The following is a 22,796-nucleotide window of genomic DNA, read 5'->3' as shown; positions in this document are numbered from 1 at the left end:
TCTATCCATCCATCAATCTATCCATCCAATCATCCAACCATCCATCCATCCTACCATCCACTCATCCATCCATCCATCCACCCATCCATCTATCCATCCATCATCCACTTATCCATCCATCCAACCATCCATTCATCCATCCACTCATCCATTCACCCATCCATCTATCCATCCATCCATCTATCCATCCATCCATCCATCCATCCATCCATCCATCCATCCATCCATCCACTCATCCATGCATCCATCCATCCATCCATCCATCCATCCATCCATCCATCCATCCATCTATCCATCCATCCATCCACTCATCCATCCACCCATCCATCCATCCATCCATCCATCCATCCATCCATCCATCCACCCATCCATCCAATCATCCAACCATCCATCCATCCTACCATCCACTCATCCATCCATCCATCCACCCATCCATCTATCCATCCACCCATCCATCCATCTATCCATCCACTTATCCATCCATCCAGCCATCCACTCATCCATCCACCATCCATCCTTCCATGGACTTGTTCAGTGAGCCCTGCGTGAACACTTGTCCTTGGTGAGGCTCTAGGGAAGCTTCAGTTGCTCTTGGCCACCATCCTCAGGAAGAACAGTGAGAAGGGGAGGACCGGCCAGGATACGTGGTCCCCACAGGTCATAAAAGGGGCAAGACAGGCAGCCAGTGCACAGTGTCCAGCTGATCTGCTCCTTTCCAGCTGTGCAACATTAGCCCAGTTACTTCACTCCTCTGTGCTCAGTTTCCTCATCTACAAATGTGGCTACAACAGAGGCTCCCCGTCAGGGAGGGGGACATCTAGGGACCCGGTAATGAGACTCAGCAGCGGCCAGCAGCGAGGGCAACGTCAGCGGCCTGTAGTTGCCTCCTCCTGACCAAGGGTGGGGTGGAAAGAGCCCCGGGGCAGGCTCTGCACACCACTGCCCTCCAGAGAACAAGAGGATGTCTAAGAGGAAGGCAGGGGGAAGACGGAGCCTTCCTCCACCCAAATGTGTCTGCTTCTCTGAGGGCTGCGTCTGGACGTCACTCCTAGTGCAGCCTGCGTTGGCTGTTGTCCACGGTGACGGGGTCGTCTGAGAGGGTCTGAGGGTAGCAAGGCCCTGGGCTGAGGTCGTGGGCTGGAGGGAGCAGAATCCCAGCCAAGGGGCAGAGAGGTGGGTGAGGAGGCCCAGGGCATCCTTGGTGGCCTCCTCAGCCTGGCGTTTGGCTCCCACGCTTGGGGCTTCTGTCCGGCAAAGAGAGGTGCAGGCAGCCCCCTACCCCCAGCCTCAGGGAGCATGCTTGCTCTTTTTGGAAACCCCCACCCCTCAATTTACAGCAGCCAAGCCATTGTGGGAATTCCTCCTGCACCTGCTAGGGGGCGGGGCAGGGGGGTGCCCCGTCACAAGCTCTGCAGTTTGTCACCATCAATGTGGCCAGAAAAAGGTTATGAATGTGACACCTCCCGGGGGCCTCGCATTAACTCAACGACAGAGAAACCGCTTCCTGTGGGCAGCCCCTGGGCTCCCGCCTCGGCCCTCGCAAGGATGCTGCCACAAACCTTTGGTTTGGGGTGTTTGGGCTTTTTTTTTTTCCAATCTTTTTTATGATCAAGAAACAAACACAAGTGTGTCACTTCAGAATGTCACAGCTGAATCTGCATTTATGTGCAGACTTGAGGCTCAGAGACTTCTGCTCCGGACCCAAATTCAAATCAGATCAGGGTTTGAAAATGTGTTTGGGTTGTTAACGATTTAACCATGGCAGCCCAGGGAGCAGGGCAGGCCTGCAGCCTGCAGTGAGGCCAGGAACTTGCTAGCTGGGGGGAACTTTACAAGCCGGGCCAGGATTTGGGGAGGCTTCTCTGTACCAACAGCCTTTACCTGTCCAGACCATCCCGGGGGTTGGCACGTGGATGGCTTCTCATGATTCTGCCCTTCCCTGAGTATCAAACTCTCTGGTCAGCCCCCAGGCCCAGCTGTTGCTGGCTGGACCAGATGTGGACATTTTCACCCCGCAAGAAGCAGAACCCCTTTGAGGCTGGAGCTGGGCAAGGCTGGGCCGTCTGTGCTGGTGTTTGCTGGGAGCCCCTGCTGTATGGTTGCACGGGGACCTCCATAAGACACTCGTGGGTCCCCCACTGCAGTGCCAGGGCACGGGGACAGAGAGGGGCATGGTGTGCACCTGTATTACTTGGGGACAGAAACTTCTGCAAGAACCCATCTGGCAGGGAGCTGCCCTGGCGACACCAGCCATCTCCTCAAGGTTAAGTAAAACGGGGGCCAGGGATCTGGGACCAGGTCTGGGGTCCGCAGTTGTTTGCCCTCCTTGGCAGGTCCAGGCTCAGCCTGAAATTCTTGCTTTGACCCTGGTGTCCACACAGCAACTGAAATCCCATCTCAGTGCTTGTGAGAAATGCCCCAGAAAGGCCACAGAAGTCTTGTACCACCATCTGCTACCAGCATTATGCTGAAGACGGAGACTACGGGCAAAAGTGCCCTCTGTGGGTGGCCAAAGCTGCCCACCACCCCACTGAGAGAGGGGCCAGGGACTTCCGCCCAGCAGCCCCTGGCTCAGCCGCTAGCTTGGGTCTGCGAGAGGGCCCCCTCCTGCTGGGGGCTGAGGCTGGGCCCAGGCTCTCTGCAGGGACCAGGGGCTTTCTCTTTGGGGACACCCCAAGAACCTCCGGACTATGATGCCAGAGCCCCACACACCGGTGGGCAGAGGGATTCTTTTTTTTAAATTAATTTTTATTGGAGTATACTTGATTTACAATGTTGTGTTAGTTTCTCCTATACAGCAAAGTGAGTCAGTTATACATATACACGTATCCACTCTTTTTTAGATTCTATTCCCATGCAGGTTATTACAGAGGATTGAGTAGAGTTCCCTGTGCTATACAATAGGTCCTTATTAGTTATCTATTTTATATATAGTCATGTGTATATGTCAATCCCAATTTCCCAATTTATCCCTCCCCCCGCCTTTCCCCCCCTGGTAACCATAAGTTTGCTTTCTACATCTGTGACTCTATTTCTGTTTTGTAAATAGGTTCATTTGTACCATTTTTTCAGATTCCACATGGAAGCGATATCATACGATATTTGTCTTTCTCTGTCCGACTTACTTCACTCAGTATGACAATGTCTATGTCCATCCGTGTCGCTGCAAATGGCATTATTTCATTCCTCTTTATGGCCGAGTAGTATTCCATTGTGCATACGTGCCACATCTTCTTTATCCATTCCTCCGTCGATGGGCACTCAGGTTGCTTCCACATCCTGGGTATTGTAAGCAGTGCTGCTCTGAACATTGAGGGCAGAGGGATTCTTGAAGGAGGAGGCACGGGATGGAGCCTGTTTGCTGGGGGCCTTCTCCTACTCACCGCCAGGGCTGGTTTGTCTCTCGGGGGCCCCGGGCAGCCCACGGAAGATTCCCGACTGGCCAGGAGTCTGGGCTTCTTACCCACCCAGCAGACCCAGGAAGAGGCCCTGCTTCTGGCCAGCACCCTCTTCATCCTGTAGTGGGCACAGCCCACCCCCAACCTGGCACATTTCTGAAGAGCAGATGGGCAGGTGCAGACAGCCAGGGAAGCAGCAGATGCCCACAGCCATGCGTGGCCACAGATATGTCCCCGCAGCACACGTGCCCTTGAACCCGGCAGAGCTGTGGGAGTGGGGCTCTGTTCGGGATGTCTTCAAGGAGCTACCAGGAGCAAACCAAGTGTTCCTTACAGCGTGCTCTCCCTGCAAGGAGCCACAGGCCTCCACGCAGCTGGAAAGCAGGAAAGAGGCTTTCTAGTTCCAAAGGGGAAACTGAGGCTGGAGCCCAGAAAATCCCCACGTTGTCAGATTCGGAATTTGTAATGTCAGGGCTGGAAAGGCAACTATGGTCAGAGGTCCGGTCTCCCTTTGGAGCACCCTGGAGGGATGGTCCTTGAATCCCCACAGTGACGGGGCGCTCATCCCTTTGCAAGGCTTCTCACCCACCCCACAGGCTGCCTATAGGGACATCTCAGCTGCTGGGCCTGAGGTTTCAGCAGACCCCTCTGGTTGCCAATCACCCTGAGGGGTTTCTGTGTCTGAGCAAGTTTCTCATTCATTTACTTCCCTGCAGACTTAAGGGCACTAGTTTCAATCACCAATTTGCCCGTTGATTTCTGATGGGTCAGGGCTATGGCCCACGGCCGATGAGACAGCCTGCAAACTTGCCGTGATGGACGGGACAGGCTGGGAGGAAGCCGAGCCCCCAAACACCCGACTCGGGCCAGGAGCAGGGCTGTGCTCAGGCCACACCAAGGGCCAGGGACCCTCGGAATAGCCCACACAGCCCCGCGTTCACCGAAGCCTCTCTTCTTGTCCCCTGGGTGCTGTTGGCGAGCTCAGGCATGTTAAGTCCTGCTCCAGCCCAGGCGATGCACGGAGCAGACCAAACGTCTCCGCTTTGCCGCCGTCTCACCCTCCGGTTTTCTGCAAACTGCACAGACGCTGCTGGGAGAGTTGGCCCCTCAGGTGCAGCCCCTGGCCTGAGGAGGAAAAGAAGAAAAAGGGAGAAGTAAAATCAGAATCCGATGGAAGGGGAGGAGGGGCCGAAGAAGGAGGTGGGGAGGGAAGAGGAAAGTCCAGCGGCAGTGAGCTCTGCTTCCTGGGCTCCAGGCTGGGCCCCCAGGGCCGTGCACCGCGGGAACATAGCAGCATCGAATATCTGGGTGTTTTGTGGGAGATGGTCTGTGAACCCCAGGGAGCGCCGGGGCACCTGGGTGTCTGGATTTTGAGGGGAGAGGGTCTGAGAACCCCGGGGGTGTTTATATAGCACTTGGGTGTGTAAGTGATTTCTGGTCTGACCTTTGAAGGCATCTGTGGCCCCCGAACACATAGAGTGTGGTTTCTGGGGTCTGGCTCTAAGCTGAGAGATTCTGCCCATCGCTAACATGAGTGGATTCCCCCAGGCAGGGGCGTGGGGCCATGGCCTTGCTGCACCATCAGCAAGCCTGTCGGGCACCCAGCTTCCTCTGCAGAATCCCCATCCTGGGCTGTGCTCTCGGGTCCCTGAGACCGAGGGACCCCGGCCCTTATCCCCCCACAATGTCCTGGAACTGTCCCACGGAGATCACGGTCAGCAAGGGTGTCCTAGGAACCCCACGCGGCTCCTTTGGGCACAAGCCCCGTGGACACTGGCTCTCTCTACCCACCCCCCGCCGCGAGCTTCGGAGACAGACTGGCCTCCATCTTGGAGGAACAGCTTCCATGAGTTCCTCCTCGAAGCAGCCCCCTTCCTCCCTCCCTCCCCCTCCCTCCCCTCCCCCTCCCCCTCCCTCCCCTCCCCCTCCCCCTCCCTCCCCCTCCCTCCCCCTTCCCTTCCCTCCCCTCCCCCTCCCTCCCTCCCCCCCTCATCCCTCCCCCACCCCCAGCCTTCCTCTCAGCCTGAGCAGGTGGGGCCCCATGACCCTCCTGCCAGGACTCCTGTCTGCTGGGCAGCCGTGCGACCCCTTCCCACCGGCCACATTTCTCCTTGGTGCTTGCTCATGTCACCACAGAGCCCCATAATGAGAGTCAGGACAGAGGATTTACGAGCTCATCCAGGCTCCGCATCTGCACCCAGCAGAGGTGTTTCCAGAAAGCCTCTCCCCCACCTCCTTCCATCACAAGAATGGACTTTCTGTTTCAGCTACTCGTGGACGCCATAAATCTTGGTGTGCGTGTGTGTGTGTGTGTGTGTGTCTGTGTTACGCACATGCGGGTGCATGTGGGTAGGACAGCCCCACACAGCTTGGTGGCTGAGCCCGTGGCTCTGGATCAGCTTAAAGAAGGGGTCAGGGCGAGAAGGATGAGACCTGCCCCGCGGGTCCTCCCCGAGCTGGAAGCGGACGCCGGGCCCAGGCCTCCATGGAGCCGAGCTGCAGAGGCAGGACGCGGGGCCGAGGGACCGGACTCCCAGGCCCGTTCCTTCCCGCCTGCTTGGAACCCATCAGGCAGCTGACGACAGAGGCGTTGGCATTCCCGCCGGCACGCACACCCCCATGGCCAGAGGCTGGCCTTGCCCATTAAACGTGAGAGAGCAGCCCAGCAGTGAGCCCACAAATTCGAGGTGCAGGAAACCCCAAATGATGTGCAAAAAAAATTGTCAAGGTGAAGAGAGTTTTTCCATGCCTTTGCTTCATAACTCGGCCTTTCTGGTGGGGATGATTTATGAGCTGGGGAAGCTGGTGGGGGGACGAGGGGTGCAGAGGCCTGGAAGGCCAAGTAGGGGAGAGCGGGCAGGAGGGCAGCTTCCTTTGGAGGTTCCGGGACCCCCAAGGCTCAGCCCCAAACTGCCCAGAGCCAGGCTTTGTATGCAATCAGGCAGAGGGGCCGGACCTCAGATCTGCAGAGAGACCCAGCCCCAAGGCCATGGCAGCCTCCAGGCCACTGCCTGCTAACGTTGCCCTAGGAGATTGGTTAGGGGGCAACCGGGCCACCTCCTTCCTTCCGTCACACCCTCCCTGGTTCATGCCTTGTGCAGGAGCGGAACCAAGCTCGCAGCCTGGGGTAGGGGCTCTGCAGTCACCCTCTTCTGCTCCGTCCACTTCTACCTGTATTGGCCTCCTGGGGCGCGGCTCTGAGCACAGACCAAACCAGGCCTCAGGCCCTGCTGAGCTGGGCAGAGAGTGACATGACCCGTCCTTATGGGCCCTGGAAAGTCTCATTCCGAGAGAGGCGGGAGGGGGGACCTGTGACGGCCCCGGCCTGCTTTCTGGATCCCAGGGCGTGCCGAGTCCTGTGGGCACGGAGACCCTCTCTCTGGTCCTCGATCCGGCTCAGGCAGTGTGTGGGGGGCCTGGGCTGGGCCCGGCCCTGCTCCTGGAGCCTCCATCTAGTGTCCTGAAAATGCGCAATAACAGCCCCTGCCTGGGAGGTCCGCAGTGACGAAGAAGGGGCAGTGCTGGTACCAAGAGAGACCTGAGCCCACACGGCTCATGGTGTGAGCAGCCCAGAGGCCCCGCTTGGCCACGGCGGAGACCCTGGAGAGACGGCCCGAGACAGAAGGAAAGGAGGCCAGAGAGAGACAAACGTCGCGGCCCATTTCTCCCCTTCTGGAACCAGAGACGGCACGGCCCATGCACGCCGCAAACAAGAAGCCAAGCCTACGGCACCTGTCCACCGGGCCCGAGGCCCAGGCCCAGGGCCACTCCTGGTCTGATCTGAAGCAGAAAAGCAGCAGCTTCCAGGCCAGGCTCCTGCCTGCGTGCCTGCCCCTGCCCCCTGCCCCGGCTCCATCACCCAGGTGTGCCCAGGTGTGCCCCACAGGGCTGGACTCTCCACACAAAGACGGGAGAGAGACGTGGTCCTGGCATCGGGCTGAGGCCCCCACTGCCCAACCTGGCCCCGCTTCGCTGGTTCAGGGCCCCAGGACCAGGGCTTCTTGTGCCTTCCCTGGAGGAAACGTCAGCCCTTCCCTGCTACCTGTCAGAGGGAGAGTTTTAGGCTCTTTGGGTGGAAGGTATTAACCAAGGCCTCCTCTGTCACCCCAGAGAGCCAGCCAGGGTGCCCACGAGGGAGAAGGGGCCCCGGACCTTTAGGGACCTTCAGGAAGTAGCTGCCACCCTTGTGATGGTCCAGATGGTCGGGGCTGGGGGACCAGGTCCTCCGGGTTGAGGAGGAGGGACGTTTCCCGGAAGGGGCTGCTCACCGGAGAGGGAAGACATCCCCTGGAGCTGGGCAGGGGGGCCCTGGAGGATTTTTTGCCTCTGAACTCTGGGCCCTGCACCCCGAGAAGGACGGACACAGGCCGGAGGCCCCAGAGCAGTGTCCGTGCAGGTTAGCCATCGGCCGTGTCCACGTTCAGACGCACTTGAGAGGCCTGGAGCTGTCTGCCGAATGAGGGCCGTGTCCAAATACCTGCAGGGCCATCACGTGGAGGAGAGAGAGGCCTGTTCCCAGAGGGCCGAGAGGGGACGTTCAGGAGGGAGGGCCGGGCCATGCAGAAGTTACTCTGCGCGAGGCAGTGCTGCCATGGGGGGGCTGTGCATGTGCCCGCAGGTGTGCCGGCAGAAGTGTGGATTTGCTCCTAGGTCAGGCAGGGCTCGGGTGTGGGGCTGGGGGATGAGCCTGGGGTCTTCCAGCCGCCCTGCAGTGTCGCAGAATCTACTGGAACTGAGGCAACGGGCCGTGCCTGCATCCGGCCTCCCGGGCTTTTCTGTCCCAACCCCACACGTCCTTTGAGAACCGCAGGGTCAAGCGCGCTCTCTGGGGGGATGGGAGACGCGGGGGCTCCCCCTGCGCTGGTTGTCACGGCTCACAGCATCACTGACAGTCTCTGCTAGTCCAGACTGGACCATGGGCGGGGGGAGGAGACCGAGAGACACAGGCAAAGAGACAGAGACAGAGAGACTGCCAGCCGCCCGCCGACACCCACCTGTGAAGATGCTGGGTGGGAGGCCCAGGGTTGGGGGGGTGGAGGGGTCCCTGGGTCTTGGCCAGCCAGCCCCTCTTCCTCCCTGTGATGGAGCCAGGCGGCCGGGTGCCTCGCCGAGTGACGGTGCCACTACCCACAGCTTTGCTTGGTGGCTCTTTCTTGCGGGTTTCCTGCACTGGGGGTGGGAGGTAAGAGGAGGGGCCCGTGAGAGGCGTTAGCATCAGGAGAGGGGCCTCTCCCGTGTGGCCTGCCCCCCACAAGCCCACAGTGGCCTCCCGATGGGGCCCAGAGCGGCCGTGTCCCTTCACCCCCGGCAGCCAAGGACCAGAGGCTGGGCCGGGCAGCCTCCCTGTGGCCACACTGTCCCAGGCGCTCTTTCAGAATTAGGGCCATTTGGTTGAAGTCCCCAGAATGGAGAATCGTCACAAGGGAGGCCTCTGGGCTCACAGCCCCTTCCAGGTCAGCTCAGCAGCCACTCAGAGCCTCGGCATGGCAGGAGGGGCTGCCGCGGGCTCCGGGGGTCCGTGGGGCTTGGATGCGCAGGAGGACTAGAGGTGGGTTCTAGGCCCTCCCACAGCAAGGCGGCCGCTTCCCGAAACCTCCCTGACTCCCGGGCCAGGCAGGACCCTCGGCCATTTAGAAAGTGTCCATGGACGTTTGGGAGGCACCGGAGCTGTTTACAAAGCATCCTGGTTCTCTGGCCAGAAGTGGGCTCCTCCAGGCCTCAGGGGCAGCCTGCCTCCCTTCTCGGGTCCTTACCTGTTCATCAGGCGGCACTGGGGCGAACCCCCAGGGGAATAAGGGCCATGCGCCTGGGGTCGGCCTCCTCTGTTTGTGCTAAGACATGTCACTACCCCCTGCCCTGACTTCACTGAGTCCTTCTGACGCCCTGTTCCCATCACCCCTGCCCACCTAGATACCCCTGCCCACCTAGATATCCCTGCCTACCTAGATACCCCTGCCCACCTGGACACCCCTGCCCACCTAGATACCCCTGCCCACCTGGACACTCCTGCCCACCTAGATACCCGTACCCACCTAGATACCCCTGTCCACCTGGACACTCCTGCCCACCTGGACACCCCTGCCCACCTGGACACCTACTTCCAGTCCTCAATGTGGTGGTGGCCTCAGCCCCTCCCCCCTCCCCCCCCAGCCTCCCAGCTCAGCTGCCCAGGAGCTTGCCCACGATGCCACTGGCCTCCAGGGCTCTGGATCCGGGCCCCTGAGCGGGCACTGATCAAAGCAGGTGGGAGGGACTCTGCCGCAGCGTCCACCTTGGCAGGGACAGCAGTCAGGTCGGTCTTCTGGGAAACGACCTGCTCAGAGGTGCGCACGCCGGAGACGCTCCCGGCCTCTGCCTGCCAGGAGGGCGTTCAGAAAACAAGAGCGGCAGCAAAGGACCTGATGCCAGTCGGGCCCGTGGGGCCTCTGCCGGCTGGGCGTCTGCAAACACCCAGCGTCAGATGGAAACTTCCACTTTTAAGAAAACCGAATGATTTTCCTTCTTGCAGGGCGACGTGCACGCTGCTGTGAGCGTGCACGCTGGCACACGCACACGCACAGGTGCACACGCCTCGAGATTCGCACGCAGCCACACCCCGACCACAGCTTCACCTTCGAGACCGCTCACCCCCAGCCCAGCCCAGTGCGCTCAGCAGAGGGCCGTGCTCTCGGACACAGCGGCCTCTGCTTTCTCACACGTGGGGCCGCTTGCTGGGGAGTTTTCACAACGCCGGTGGCACTTTTATGGCTGTGCCAGGGCAGCGATCTGCTCGGTGAGAACAGACAGGACGGTCCTCCTACCTCTGCGTCGGGCTCCCTCCTGGAGGCTCCTGGGTGTCGGTGGGCTTGGCGGGCTGAGGGCCTGGCTGATGCCCGGAGGGTCGGCCAATGCCCAGAGGCCGGCCTGCCTTCCTACTCTGCACCCAAACGGCGGACTCTCTTGCTGGGCGAACATAGAGTGTGTCGGCTCTAGCGCACAGGATGCCTCTGACCTTTCTTGGTTTTCTTTCTTGCCGGGCAGATCTCCGAAGACCTGGGCAGCGGGAAGTTCTGCGTGGACGCTAATCAGGCCGGGGCCGGCAGCTGGCTCAAGTACGTCCGCGTGGCATGCTCCTGTGACCACCAGAACCTCACCATGTGTCAGATCAACGAGCAGGTAGGTCCGGGGCTCGCACAGAGCCTTGTCCCTGGGGCCCTGGCGCCAGGATGGATGGGAGTGGGGCCGCCAGGTGAGGGGTTAGACACATCTCTACCAAGCCCGTCCTGCAGCGGGGGGGCTACCTGACACTTGGCCAGTGCTGAGTTTCCAGGAACTCAGCGACACCCCCGAATGCTCCATCAGAGCCTTTGCTCCGGGGCTGACGGGGCTCGAGAGCCAAAAGATGATGGCTTAGGGGAAGAAACATGGCCGGGAGCGGGCAGGGTCTGAAACTTCAGGGTCCACATTCCGACAAACGCCACCCCCGTGAGAGAAGTGGAGAACCGGACCCCTCTCCTTGGGGTCCTTCCGTTGTCTGTCTTTGCAAAGACATGGTCCTTCTGTCTGTCTTTGCAAAGAACATGTGTCCTTGGTCGTGAGAATCGTGTCTAAATGGCTGTTTATCCAAGCTGCCCGGAAGGGTCCGCACTGGCCGTCTGGAAGGCTGAGGTGAGGCCCCAGTTGCCCAGAGTCCCCAAGAATAGCTGTGGAAGCCCAGCCAGCCTGCGGAGGTGACTAGCCCTGTTTTGGCACAAAATCCTGGCCCTGCTGGGAGCCAACTGATATTTTTCCTGAGCTGTGTGGTCCTGACTTCAGCCCAGGCCCTACCAGGGCCAAGGGATGCTTTGGCTTCTGCTGCCAGCCCCCAAGAGGCCGAAGACCCCTCTCGACACACTGGACCCTTCTCACCACTCCATGTCCGTGCCGGCCCAGGGCTGCAGGCGTCCAGTATCGGGAACCAATCAGGACAGAAGATGCCACGCGGAGTTTCCACCACAAAGGAGCCTTAGTCCTTTAATGTCTTTAATTACAACTTTGCAAGTGGCCCCCAGAGACTCTGCTCAGAGCCAGGCCCCTCAGGCCACGCTTTCACTGGGTCCCCAGGGCACGGCTTCCTCGAGATGCCTGGGGGCCCAGCCGCTTCCATCAGAGGAGTTTGCTTTCGCCTCTGTCTCGGGGTTACTCGTGAGATTTCATCTGCAAAAAGGATTCCATTGCTTTAAAAAAGGTTTGTGGAGACCACATAACAGAGGGTGCAGCTTCGAGTCGCCAGCGCAAACCTCTAAAAGCCGTTTGAGGCTCTTGACTTTAGAGAGACAGTTTTGCATAAAGAAATGCAGAGAGCACACACCCAGGAGGCCCTGGGACCCGCGTGAGCTGCCGAGCACCTCGCCCTCACCTGCTCAGCCCCGTCCCCGGCCGTGGGGCTCAGCCTGGACCGAGCAGCCCTCCCTCCACTGGACATCATCTGGTGATGCTCAAATCCACCTCTGCTACTGAGAGGTCTACAGCTTCCACTGAGAACCCAACATTTTGAAAAAAAGGGTTTTTTTAATTGCAAAATATATTGAGGAAATAAAGGAAAAGAATAATCATAAAAATTAAAAAGAAAAGACCCTTTCAGACGAATGTGAAATGTGAGTGAAGGAGAATTAGGGTTAAGGCACATGGGAAGATGGTCCTTCCGTTGGCTGTCTTTGCAAAGAACATGTGTCCTTGGTCGTGTGTCTGGGAGCCGAGGGGCAGTGAAAAAAAATACCAGGAGGCCGGAGCCAGGACTGCACTTTTGTGAGATGCAGCATAAAATAATGAAGGATCCAGATTTTTTATTTAAAAAAGAAATGTTTGGTAGGTGCCTTTATGTGGCAAGCTTTTGAAAATGCAGAAAATGCAGCCATAGCATCTTCTCAAAGAGAAGCCTGTCTTCCGACATCTTTGTTTTATAATTAATATTTCAGGTTAGCCTTTATTTCAGCTCCACGCAGGGTCCAAATGGAATTAACTACTTTGCAGCAAACTCTTTCCTTCTTCAGGACCAGTGGACAGGAATACCCTAAACTCATGGGTTCCCTTTCATTTAACCCCCCTTTTATCCCCCAGTGCTTACCAAGCTCCGTCCTACATTCGGAACCACACCTGGCTCGAATACTTAAACCCAATGTAACATCAAAATGTCATCCTTGCCTGCTGGATGTTTCTAATAGCCTAAAAATGGGGGATTTATTATCCCCGTCTTAGTTCACAGGCTCGGAGAGGACTTCGGTGCATATTTAAGCAAAAGCAAAAATGAAATGGCCTGGGGACTTCCCTGATGGCACAGTGGTTAAGAATCCGCCTGCTAATGCAGGGATCACGGGTTCGAGCCCTGGTCCGGGATGATCCCACATGCCGTGGAGCAACTAAGCCCGTGTGCCACAACTACTGAGCCTGCACTCTACAGCCTGCGAGCCACAACTACTGAGCCTACATGCCACAACTACTGAAGCCTGCGTGCCTAGAGACCCTGCTCCGCAACGAGAGAAGCCACCGCAATGAAGAGTAGCCCCGCTCACCGTAACTACAGAAAGCCCACATGCAGCAACGAAGACCCAACACAGACAAAAATAAATAAAAATAAATAAATCTATAAAAAAATTATTTTAAAAAGATGAAAAGCAGTAAAATTTCTCCACCCAGGGCCTTTCAAACCCTCCATCCTCCGAGGGAGAGAGGACCCTCTGCCCTGCCTCCTGGGACCATGGCGGGTGATTCCTGCTGGTACCGGGCAACCGAGATTCCCGCCAATGTCCCCATCTCCAAACTTAACGGCATGGCAGTGGCTTCCAAACACCCAGGGAAGCAGGAGCCAACAGGTGTGAGGAGGCGGCCGCATCTCAGATCTCAAAGGAAGATGGGCAATTTGTGGGATATATTTTCCTTTGAGAAATAACACAATTTTAAACTCTAATAATAATAGGAAAACTGCTCTGAAATACACATAGATTCTTAGTATTTGTTGGTTTGAGTGAAGTGAATTTTAGAAATACCTTTTTGAAGGGGGTATGCTAGATTTCGAACCATTTTGTAGACAATCTCTCAGAACCTGACGTGCTCTCTCTCGGGATGGCCACGCAGCCCAGCAGAAAGTCTTTCCTTCCGTCCCCCAGTCCCGACCGTTGGCAACTCAGCTTGCTGCAAAGCGACCGGCTTGACCCTGCGTAGAGCTGGAATAAAAACGTCCCTGAAATATTAATAATAAAACAAAGATTTTTGAAGACAGGCCTCTCTTTGAGAAGGAAACATTACACGATATTAATGGGGTTTCTCAGATTTCCATAATCCCAAGAGTTTCCCCCCGGATTTCCTGGCACTTAGGGAACTCCCCCTCCCCCGCCTCGCCGACGACACACACTCATACAAACACACAAACACACTTAAGTGAACAATTTCCCTTTCTCTCTCTCCGCTCCCCACCACACACACACACAGACAGACACACATACACACCACCTCCTCCCAACACAGCACAGACACAGGGAAGGAACCGGGCTGAAGATCTCAGATCCATAAGAACGGCTTCTGGAAACAGTGTGTTTCCAGATGGTATTCTGTAGAGAAGTGACTTCCGTCAGAAGAGCACTGACTTGAAGTTCGTGACCATGACCTGAGCCCCAATGTCCAGAGGACAAAGGAGACCAGGCAGGAGAGGGTGTCTTAGAGAGAACGTTCCAGAAGCCACAGCGGCCAGAGGATTTGAGGCAGCTCTGGACGGGCCTCCTGGATGGTCCCGAGTCCTCCGGAGAGACCCACGTGGGGCGGCGAGCTGAGATCAGGGGGTCTCATCCCCCTCAGCCCAGCACGGCCTTTGCCAGTGGCCAGACAGGCCGTGGGGACAGACATAACCCCTATGCCCCGTGAGGTTCTGAGCGGCTGGCAGCCCTCCAGCTGCATCGTGGGCGCTCGGGGACCCCAGGCACCAGGCAGTGCAGCCCCCCAGGACGGCCTCCTTCCATCCGGCCGGGCCTCGTTCTCCCCGGAGCCACTCAGGCCACTGAGCACGTGCCCCCTGCCCAGCCGTGGGACTGCAGGACCGTGCTCAGGGCCCCTCCCCCAGATCCTCATCTGTGCCCTTCTTGGAGCCCTGTGGCTCTAAGCGGTCCCTGCCCCAGCGGACCTCGGGGAGAGGTGACTGGCCCGTCACTCCTGCTCCTTGGGCACCAGCTTCAGCACCGGCGTCAGCCCTCCTCTGTGCAGCTCTGGAGGGGTAAGCCCCAGGCAGCAAAGGCCAGGGGGGCCATGAATGTCCCCCTGCACCCAGCGCATCACCTAAAGGTGACTTGTGGTTTGCCACTGCATAGAACCCACAGTCGGTCCTGAGGCCACACGAGCTTTAGGGCGGCCCAGGTGCTAGGACCAAAACATGCACAGCAGACAGCTGTGGCGGAACATGTCATCCTCTGGGACTTTTGGGGGGTGGTCAGACCATAGCTGTAGAGCCTGGGGTGCTTTGATTTACTTTCCCAGCTTAGCAGGAAGAGAAGGCAAGGAGCCCGCGGGAGCTTCAGTTCACCTTGGGAGGCTCGACCGTTCCCCCAGCATCCTCCAACTCCCACTTTTCTTTTTGGAAAACGCGAGACCCTCAGATCACCCCTGGTGGTTCTTCCTCTCACCTTTATGAGCAAACAAGTTGGTCTGAGATGTTTCAGAAGACACAGACAGGGTCTGTTCTTGGATTTGTTTTAATGGTAAGAAAGAAAACAAGAGCTTGGAAATAAAGTGCCCACCCGAGGAAGCAAAGGCAGGAAGAGGCCAGCGCGCGGCCCAACTCCCTCTCCTGTTGCCATGTTGCCTCAGCAGGGCAAGGATGTCGGTGGCCGGTGGGGCTGAAGATGGTACCACGTGATGCTGGGGTCACACGCGCATGTGTTGGGGAGCGCGACTTGGGGGTCGGAGCCCCCAGCACACCTCGAAGGGGCTGCGGGGCCCGCGCTGCACCCCCACTGCCGGGGCTGGCCGGGCAGGAGGAAAACCCACCACCGCCAGCACCTTCCGAGGGCCAGTGAGGGGCTCAGCCTGAGCAGAGGGGCCGAGTCTCCCCAAAGTGGAAGCAGACAAAGGCTAATCTCCTTCGCGGAGCGTGTTAAACAAAGGAATTTCATTAGCAGATGAGCCAATGGATAACCGCGCAGCACCCTGTCTTTGAGAGCCAACACTTGTTTCTGATGAGAGCCTGGTGTTCCCAGGCCAAAGCTCAAGGCGTTTTCTTTTGCTTTCATTTCCTCTGCTCCCGTGTGAACCACCTCCCCTCCCCCACCGCCTATCCCCCTGTCAGGGCGAGCGATCTGCCAGGGCTAGGATTTTAAACGACAGGCAGGCAACGTCCACCGCCCTGCTCTGCCCTGTTGCCGGACAGCCCATCACTCCCTCCACAGTTTCTTTAAATTAAAAATCGTTAAGTGGATGGGCCGGTTTAAATGGTAGCTTCCAAACAATTAGATACAATGTTCTGTTTGAAAATGAGAAGGATGGGGAATTCATTTTAGCGCTTCTTAACCAATTTACAAAAGACTTGAAAAATACAGCAAATTTGTTTTGAGTCAGAAAGCTGTTGCATTTTACTCTTTGGAGCAAACTGACCCCCTTTGGGGCAAAGAGCAAGGTATCAATTCATGATACTGGCTATCATCATTTACCAGAATTTATATTTTTTTCTTCTTAATTAAGTGGGATACTTTATTAGAAGAAGGCACTTAAGAATGATGAAGACAATTTAACTGTGACCAATAATTTATACTATATACATATATACATTAAAAAAAAAAAAAATCTAGGGCTTCCCTGGTGGCGCAGTGGTTGAGAATCTGCCTGCCAGTGCAGGGAACACGGGTTCGAGCCCTGGTCTGGGAGGATCCCACATGCCGCGGAGCAACTAAGCCCGTGAGCCACAATTACTGAGCCTGCGCGTCTGGAGCCTGTGCTCCGCAACAAGAGAGGCCGCGATAGTGAGAGGCCCGCGCACCGCGATGAGGAGTGGCCCCCGCTTGCCGCAACTAGAGAAAGCCCTCACACAGAAACGAAGACCGAACACAGCCATAAATAAATAAATAAATAAACGCAAAAGTTAAAAAAAAAAAAAAATCTAGGTACAAACTGTATACTATATATTTTTATATTATATATAAATATAATAATTCATAGATAAATATAATTGTAACATCCAGGTACAAACTGTACAACTAAGAAGAGATATATAGAGAGATGTTTTTTAATGTTGAACTGCTGGGAAGGTGACAGAATATGTAACAGCAAAAAGTAAAGATTTAGGCACAAACTGCTTCAGCCACACTTGGGAAGAGAGGAAAGTGGCAAATCCCAAAGATGACAAGCTTTCTCCCCTCTCTCGGCCTAAGGAAAGAATTGTCTGCTAGTCCCTGGAGCCTGCGGGTGGTGCCGAACGAACCCAGAGTGGCTGGCCGTCCCCTTGCTCCTACCCTGCTCTGAAAGAGCCAGGGAAATGTTCCCACAGTGAAGGCAAAGGGAAATAAAGACCTGCCCAGACCCTCGGCAGCTCCAAACGCTTGCTTCCCTGCTTCATCCTGAAGCATCACCTGGGCTGTTTTTTAAGCTCAACCCCTCCACCAGCCTCAGGACTCCAGTGTCCGCAACTTTCCCAGAGAGAGATGGTCCACGTTTGGGGACAGCAAGTAATGAAGAAACATGGTGACACTTCCAAAGGTCTTGAAGCAATGAGGCAGCGCTAGGACCCACCTCACCACTTTGGGGATCCTGAGAGACCAAAAATGCCCAGGGGTAACCCTCAGGCCAGCCTCCTCTCTCCAAGGCAGACTGGCCACCGGGCGAATTTGCTTTTCAGCAAGATCTTAGAGCAATGCAAATTCCCCTCGCTGTGTGCTTCTCTTTCGTGAAAAGCCCCTTGTGCACCACACCGAAAGCCTTCACAAATTCAAGCACAAGTGAATTCCGAAATCTAGGATGGAGAGATGTTTAATTTTTTTTTTTTTAAGATAAGCACTGTGAAAGAGATTTCACCTATTTTACTCAAATGCGCCTTTAAAATTTCTCAAACTGGTCAAAGGGGCCGGGGGGCGGGGGGGCGGGGAACGTGGTCCAGTTCACTTATCACTTTCATGTTTTTTAAGAAAACCGTTTGCTCCAGGGAGGCGAGAGCACGGCTTTGGCCTGAATTCAACCTACAGGCTGGAAGTCTGCAATCTAGTCATTTCTACCCAGTGTAGGTTGGCTGGAGTTTTTCACCTATTTAAATTTTAAAATTCTAAGATTAAGGAGGAATAAAAATTGTGGAACGTACCTCTTCATGTTTGAAAATAGTATCTATCCTTGTGAAACTGACTTGGTATTAAAAACAAAAACAAACTTAAGGAGTTCTAAGGAGAAAATATCCCAAAGTGTCAGCCATCATCAATTTGAAATATTTCTTTGTCTTAAAGAATGTTGCTGGGGGAAAAGAAAATGATGTTCATTTTCTTAAAAGGCTGGGTCTCACTGAATGTGCCCATACGAAACCCAACTTTTCTCAGGCAGTTTCTCCGTCTTTGGTTGAGAACGTGGCCACTTATTTTTCCCAGCTCCGTTCACCTACAAGGAGCCGTCTCTTTGTGTCTAGAGATGGTAAAAGGGGAAGAAACTAGGCCAGGTCAGGCTAAATACAGTTAGAATCCGGAGGCCCCCTTGCTGGTGTCGCCCGCCCGTGTTCAATCAGGTCTCGCTGTTCCAAAGAGAACTGAAATGCTGAACACGGACTTAACTTGGGATCAGGTCTGTTTGGCATTGTTATTTTTTAAAGCCGTTTAGAGCAGACATTTATTGGCGCTAGTAAACTCAGCTGTTGCTGTGGGTTCCGCCCCCCCCCCGACGCCCCCGCCCTCAGATCCTGAAACCAGAGAGAAAATTCCAGCTCTGCCTTGCCACACAGTCCAAGGACTGAGGCGAGTTTAAACAGTGTCAGGGATGCTGTTTAGAGACAGGCCGGGGTACTCAGATGCCGACAAAGGCAGGTCTGCGCTGAGCCTGGGAACGAAAGGGCATCCGAGGCCAGGGCTCCTTCTTCCCTGGAGAACAGGCTTCTGTCTTCCCTCTTGTGCAGAGCCTTAGGACTCAGCCCGTCCGTGATGCCCACTTGGCCCTGGGGTCTGAATATGACCCACGGAGGGGCACACAATGAAAGGCAGGTTATAAACCGACTTTAGGAATGTTTAAGGGGCTGCAATAATAATTTATTACAGGCCTCGAACGGAAGGGGCCGGCCGGTACAGTAAATGCGCAATTTGTAATTGTGCCCTATAAGCCAGGAGACCGCCCAGGCCTCAGTCCCACCTAAGCCCGGCCTTTGTCCCGGGAAGTCGCCCGACCCCGACCCCGCAGACCAGGAACCGGGTCTTTCTCTGCGCGTCTGGCTGATAAGGCCTTGGTGCCACTGGGAACAGGTCGTAAAAGCGCCGGCGGCCTTTGTGTGGCCCAGGGCGGCCCGCGCACCCCGGCGCCCTTGGCAAAGTGGGACCGGCTGAGCTTGGGAAAGTTCGAGTGGTCTCCGGTTTGCCACCCCGCCCCATCCTCAAGGTGGAGGCAGGTCGGGGACGCCCACCGCCCCCAGCCCCGCCCCAGGCTCTGCGATCAGCACTAATAGCGATTAATTACGACTGCGGCTCAAAGTCGAGGCGGCCCCTGCTAGGCGCCCGGGGGGCTGCCCCGAGGGTCCCAGGCCGGGGAGGGGGTGCCCGCTGCGCAAGAAACTGCATCCCACGGCCAGCGCGCTAGACCCTCCGGCGGCGACTGGGGAGGGTCGGTTCCCCCCGAGGCCAGGCAGCCTCCGAGGGGGTCGGAGCGGGGTGGGGCGTGGGAGGAGGGGGGCAGGAGGTCGTGCAGCCCTCGGAGCTGGGAGGCGTGTGGGGGAGGGGACCCGGGCAGCCTCCCAGTAAGCGGTGGGCGGGGTTCTGGAGGTCCGAGGGCCCTCGGAGAGGTGGGGTGGGGGTCCTGGAAGGCTGGGTGGCCCACAGAGGGGGTCGGAGGGGGAGGCGGAGGAGGGAGGCGGGCTGCACCAGCCCCGGAAGCCCGGCTGGCGCAGGAGCCCAGCATCCCGGCCGCGAGAGGATGCGGCCGCCGCAGAGCCGGGAACGGGTCTGAGAGCGCCGCCGGTCTCGCGCGTCCCTGGCCCTCGCGGGCTGGGCGGGGGCGCGGCCGGGAAAGATGCTGCGGGCGGGTCCACATTGCCCTCTAACGGGGACCCTCGAGAAGCCACCGCGCTGCCGGGCCGCCCCAGCCTGCGCGCAGGAACTCAGCGGCCCGCGGGCGCATTAAACCTGCGCTTGCTGGATGCGCTCACTCAGCGCCGCCGGGATGAAAGTGCGATTGTTCCTGCGTATTAATAAGCTCTGACTCACCTCCCCGGGATGGCTCAGGGGCTCCTCCGAGCTTTGTTGAAGCGTGGGATTCACTCTGGATCCGATGTTAAAATACAGTGACTCGAGTCTGATTTTTTAAAACAATGATTCAGCCACTGTGTAATTTTTAGATAAAATCATACAAAACTGGGAGCTTAATAACAATTGATTTAATTACAGAAGGTAATATGGTACAGTTTCTAGTCTCCATTTTCAAAATCTCATCATTATTTTAGCGACGTGCCAGGGAATAGTTGCCAAATGAAATTACTAACGAGTACAGGGAAAGGAGCTCTGCACATTGATAAGCCATCTGCGCATGTGCATATTCTTCTACTGGGTGCAGTTCCGCAGTCCAAGTGTTCGGCTGGGCGTTTGGGGACGCAGTGTGGCTCTGCTGTCCCTTTGAGAGCACATTGGTGTCATTCTGCAGTTAGTCGAGACTGGCAGTTTGTGAGGGCGTCCAAGCTGGACTTGGCCTGGGGAGAGGGGGAAAGGGGGAAAGGGGCCCCACCAGAGATGAGGAAGCTCAGCCTTCCAGATGTTTCCCCAGGGCGGGACCCGGGGGCGGGGGGAGGGAGACCGGCAGGCCGGTGCCCAGCTCAGTCCCTGGGGCCACAGCCAGGCCAGCTGCTTCTGGGAAGCCCGGCCTGACACCTAACCGCCAGGTCCTCCATGGGGAGGGTGGCGCTGGAGGACCTCGGATGGAAATGGCCTGGAGAAGCCTCAGCCCCCAGGTCTCCCAGGGCAGAGGGACTTCGTCTCGGGTCCTTCTCTGGCCCCCACCAGCCAGTCCTGTGGCCGAGCTTTCGGGCTCCTGGAAGGTCCTTGGTTACTGTTATCTGAAGAAAGACCCGAACACCACGTGCCAGCATGCCAGGCAGTGGACTGGCCTGAGAGAAATGCACCCTGCTGCCTGACATTTAAGATGCAGGGTTCCTGGTGTCAGCCCCGCTCACGTGAGGAGTGGGTGCCCCCACCCAGAGGAGTTGTGTCCCTGGTCTCCAGGGAGGGAAGGGGCTCCCAGGTAGGGTCTGGCAAAGGCAAGGAAGGCGCCGTCCTCTCCCAAAGCCCCCCAAGCTGTTGGAGCCTGGTCCCTGGGCTCCATCCCCGATGGCCCCTGTCATGCTGCCCTTCTGAGTTGCTGGAATTGTCCAGATAGTGGCTGCCACCTCCCATGCAGACGATGTTTTTTCAGGAGACACCTTGGCAAGGTGCGGGGCTGCTACTGAGATGGGACGTCCCTCAGAGCTTGCTCCAGGCTGCAGACTCTACCCTGAGCCCCACCCGACCCATCTCTGTTTTCAGAGGTGTCCCCCATCGCAGACCGCCAACGGCTGCTGGCACCGAGCTTGCGGCAGGCACAGGTGGCGTCCACACTCACCTGAGACTCACACCCGCTGATCGGGCCTCCGTCTGCGTTCGTAGTCACTTTCATAAACATCCAGATTCACTCTCGACCCCCCTGAAGACCCCACCCCGCCCCCAGACAGCAAAGGGTGTCTTACATACATACTGACAAAAGGAACCTGCGAATCCACCCAGGCTCCACTCCTGATGGAAAGATGCACTTTCCCTAATATTTCCCTCTAGGACCCGCCCTGCTTGGGAACTTTGGGGCTAATCCTCACCTATTTCCTTTTGCACCCCTTTTGTCAATATCCAAAATCTGGATCAAACAAGTTAAAAATAGACTCTAGCCCTTCTGAGTGTATTCTGTGGAGTTCCAAAGGGGAACCTCTTAGCAGCAATTAGAAGGCAGGTCAAGTGCCCAGCGGGCCAGCCTCCCCAGTGAGCAGTGTCAGTGGCACGTGGGCTGGGTGTGTGCGATGTGGCTTTTCAAGCAGCAAGGCGGACAAAGCTGACCCCTTCTCTCTGGTTTCTCCTTCACAGATTTATTATAAAGTCATTAAGGACATTGAGCCAGGAGAAGAGCTGCTGGTCCACGTGAAAGAAGGCTCCTACTCCCTGGGGATGGTGCCCCCCAGCCTGGATGGTAAGCCCCCACCTGCAGGAGCAGAGGCTGGAGCTCCCATCACTTCGGGCCACATGACAGGGGCCGGGGGTCCCCCAGCTGCTGCCCAAGGCCCACCACCCGGACCCCAAATGAGAGAACCAGCCTCTTCCTAACAACTTCTCAACCTAAGCGCTTTGCTTTCTCCGTCCTTGGGTTACGTGGGCCACACCCTGAATTCGAGACGACTTCAGACAGTACGTGTGAACGGGTGTCGAGCCGCTTTACAGCTTTGTAGCGGTGGAGTCCGAGGGGATTTTTAAAAACTGTATAATTAGTATTAGCAGCAGCAACATTGCCTGTTCTCTACATGACTTAAAAACAAACAAAACCATTTTGCAGCTTGGAAACCTTTGCCTCCAGAGTCTGTGCCAGGGGAAAGTTTCGGTCTCGTTTAAGAGAGGGCACTGATGCCATAAGTGTCTTTGAAAGTAACGCCCATCTGCAGTTAAAAGCAAAAAGTCCCAGAGACAGGTTAAGGGAAAATTTATTTGGAGAGAGGGAAAATTTAGGGCTTCGGTGGGCTCCGCGGTGGTACGGTGGCCACTGAGCTCTTTCAGCAGGACTGCGGTAAGCGTCCTAAATGTCCTTTCCTCTCGGTTGGTCACTCGGCATTTGTCCAGTAGACATACTTCCCTTCCTTATTCGTCCATGCTCAGGCACATCTCAGAGGATGCTTGAGAAAATCACAGTCTCGTATAAGCTTGGATTTCTGAAATCCAGATTTCTTTTCCTTCATCCACATTGTTAAGCCTTGGGATTCTGGAATAGTTCTTAAGCCACAGAGGAAAAGTCCGGTTGGAGGAAGCTGCGTTGGCAGCGGAGGACCAGCTGGTCCGTTAACTCCCTAAGTGCAGCTGCTGAGCAGACCGTGTCTCTTCTTTGAATGAGACCCCACAAATGAGCAGAAAGGCAGCCTCTCCTTCTGGCCATCTCCGGAGCTCATGATTCCATTCCTGCTAGAGAAAGGGGGGAGGTTGGTCTTTCCCTTCCTGTTTTTCTTCCCCT

General features: G+C 56.6%; 2 protein-coding genes across 9 annotated transcripts in view; one reads left to right on the top strand and one right to left on the bottom strand.

The window, feature by feature from the left end:
* PRDM16 (PR/SET domain 16) overlaps nucleotides 1-22,796 on the top strand; it is a 326,525-nt gene that overhangs the window by 265,306 nt on the left and 38,423 nt on the right. For all 4 annotated transcript variants that reach the window (XM_082463679.1, XM_082463678.1, XM_082463681.1 and 1 more), the window contains 2 exons: nucleotides 10,419-10,553; nucleotides 21,668-21,770. In XM_082463679.1, coding sequence (XP_082319805.1) covers nucleotides 10,419-10,553; nucleotides 21,668-21,770 — 238 coding nt within the window. The remainder of the gene's footprint in view (nucleotides 1-10,418; nucleotides 10,554-21,667; nucleotides 21,771-22,796) is intronic.
* Nucleotides 1,311-21,206, bottom strand: LOC309661775 (uncharacterized protein). Of its 5 annotated transcripts, none has more exons than XM_082463801.1 (4): nucleotides 19,775-21,201; nucleotides 13,403-13,596; nucleotides 8,393-8,567; nucleotides 1,312-4,523 (listed from the first exon to the last, which is right to left on the bottom strand). In XM_082463801.1, exons 2-4 carry the CDS (start codon nucleotides 13,434-13,436, stop codon nucleotides 4,283-4,285), a joined length of 450 nt encoding a protein of 149 aa, XP_082319927.1. In that variant the 5' UTR covers nucleotides 13,437-13,596; nucleotides 19,775-21,201; the 3' UTR covers nucleotides 1,312-4,282. The 5 variants fall into 5 exon arrangements, 3 of the variants coding, with proteins under 3 accessions (XP_082319925.1, XP_082319927.1, XP_082319926.1); XM_082463800.1 differs by having other exon boundaries at nucleotides 13,403-13,579; XR_014264270.1 differs by lacking the exon at nucleotides 8,393-8,567 and having other exon boundaries at nucleotides 1,311-4,523; nucleotides 13,403-13,579; nucleotides 19,775-21,206.

This window comes from Balaenoptera physalus (assembly GCF_965194825.1).
Source record: "Balaenoptera physalus genome assembly, chromosome: 1".
Classification (NCBI taxonomy): domain Eukaryota; kingdom Metazoa; phylum Chordata; class Mammalia; order Artiodactyla; family Balaenopteridae; genus Balaenoptera; species Balaenoptera physalus.
This window is presented reverse-complemented; position numbering and strand designations above follow the sequence as displayed.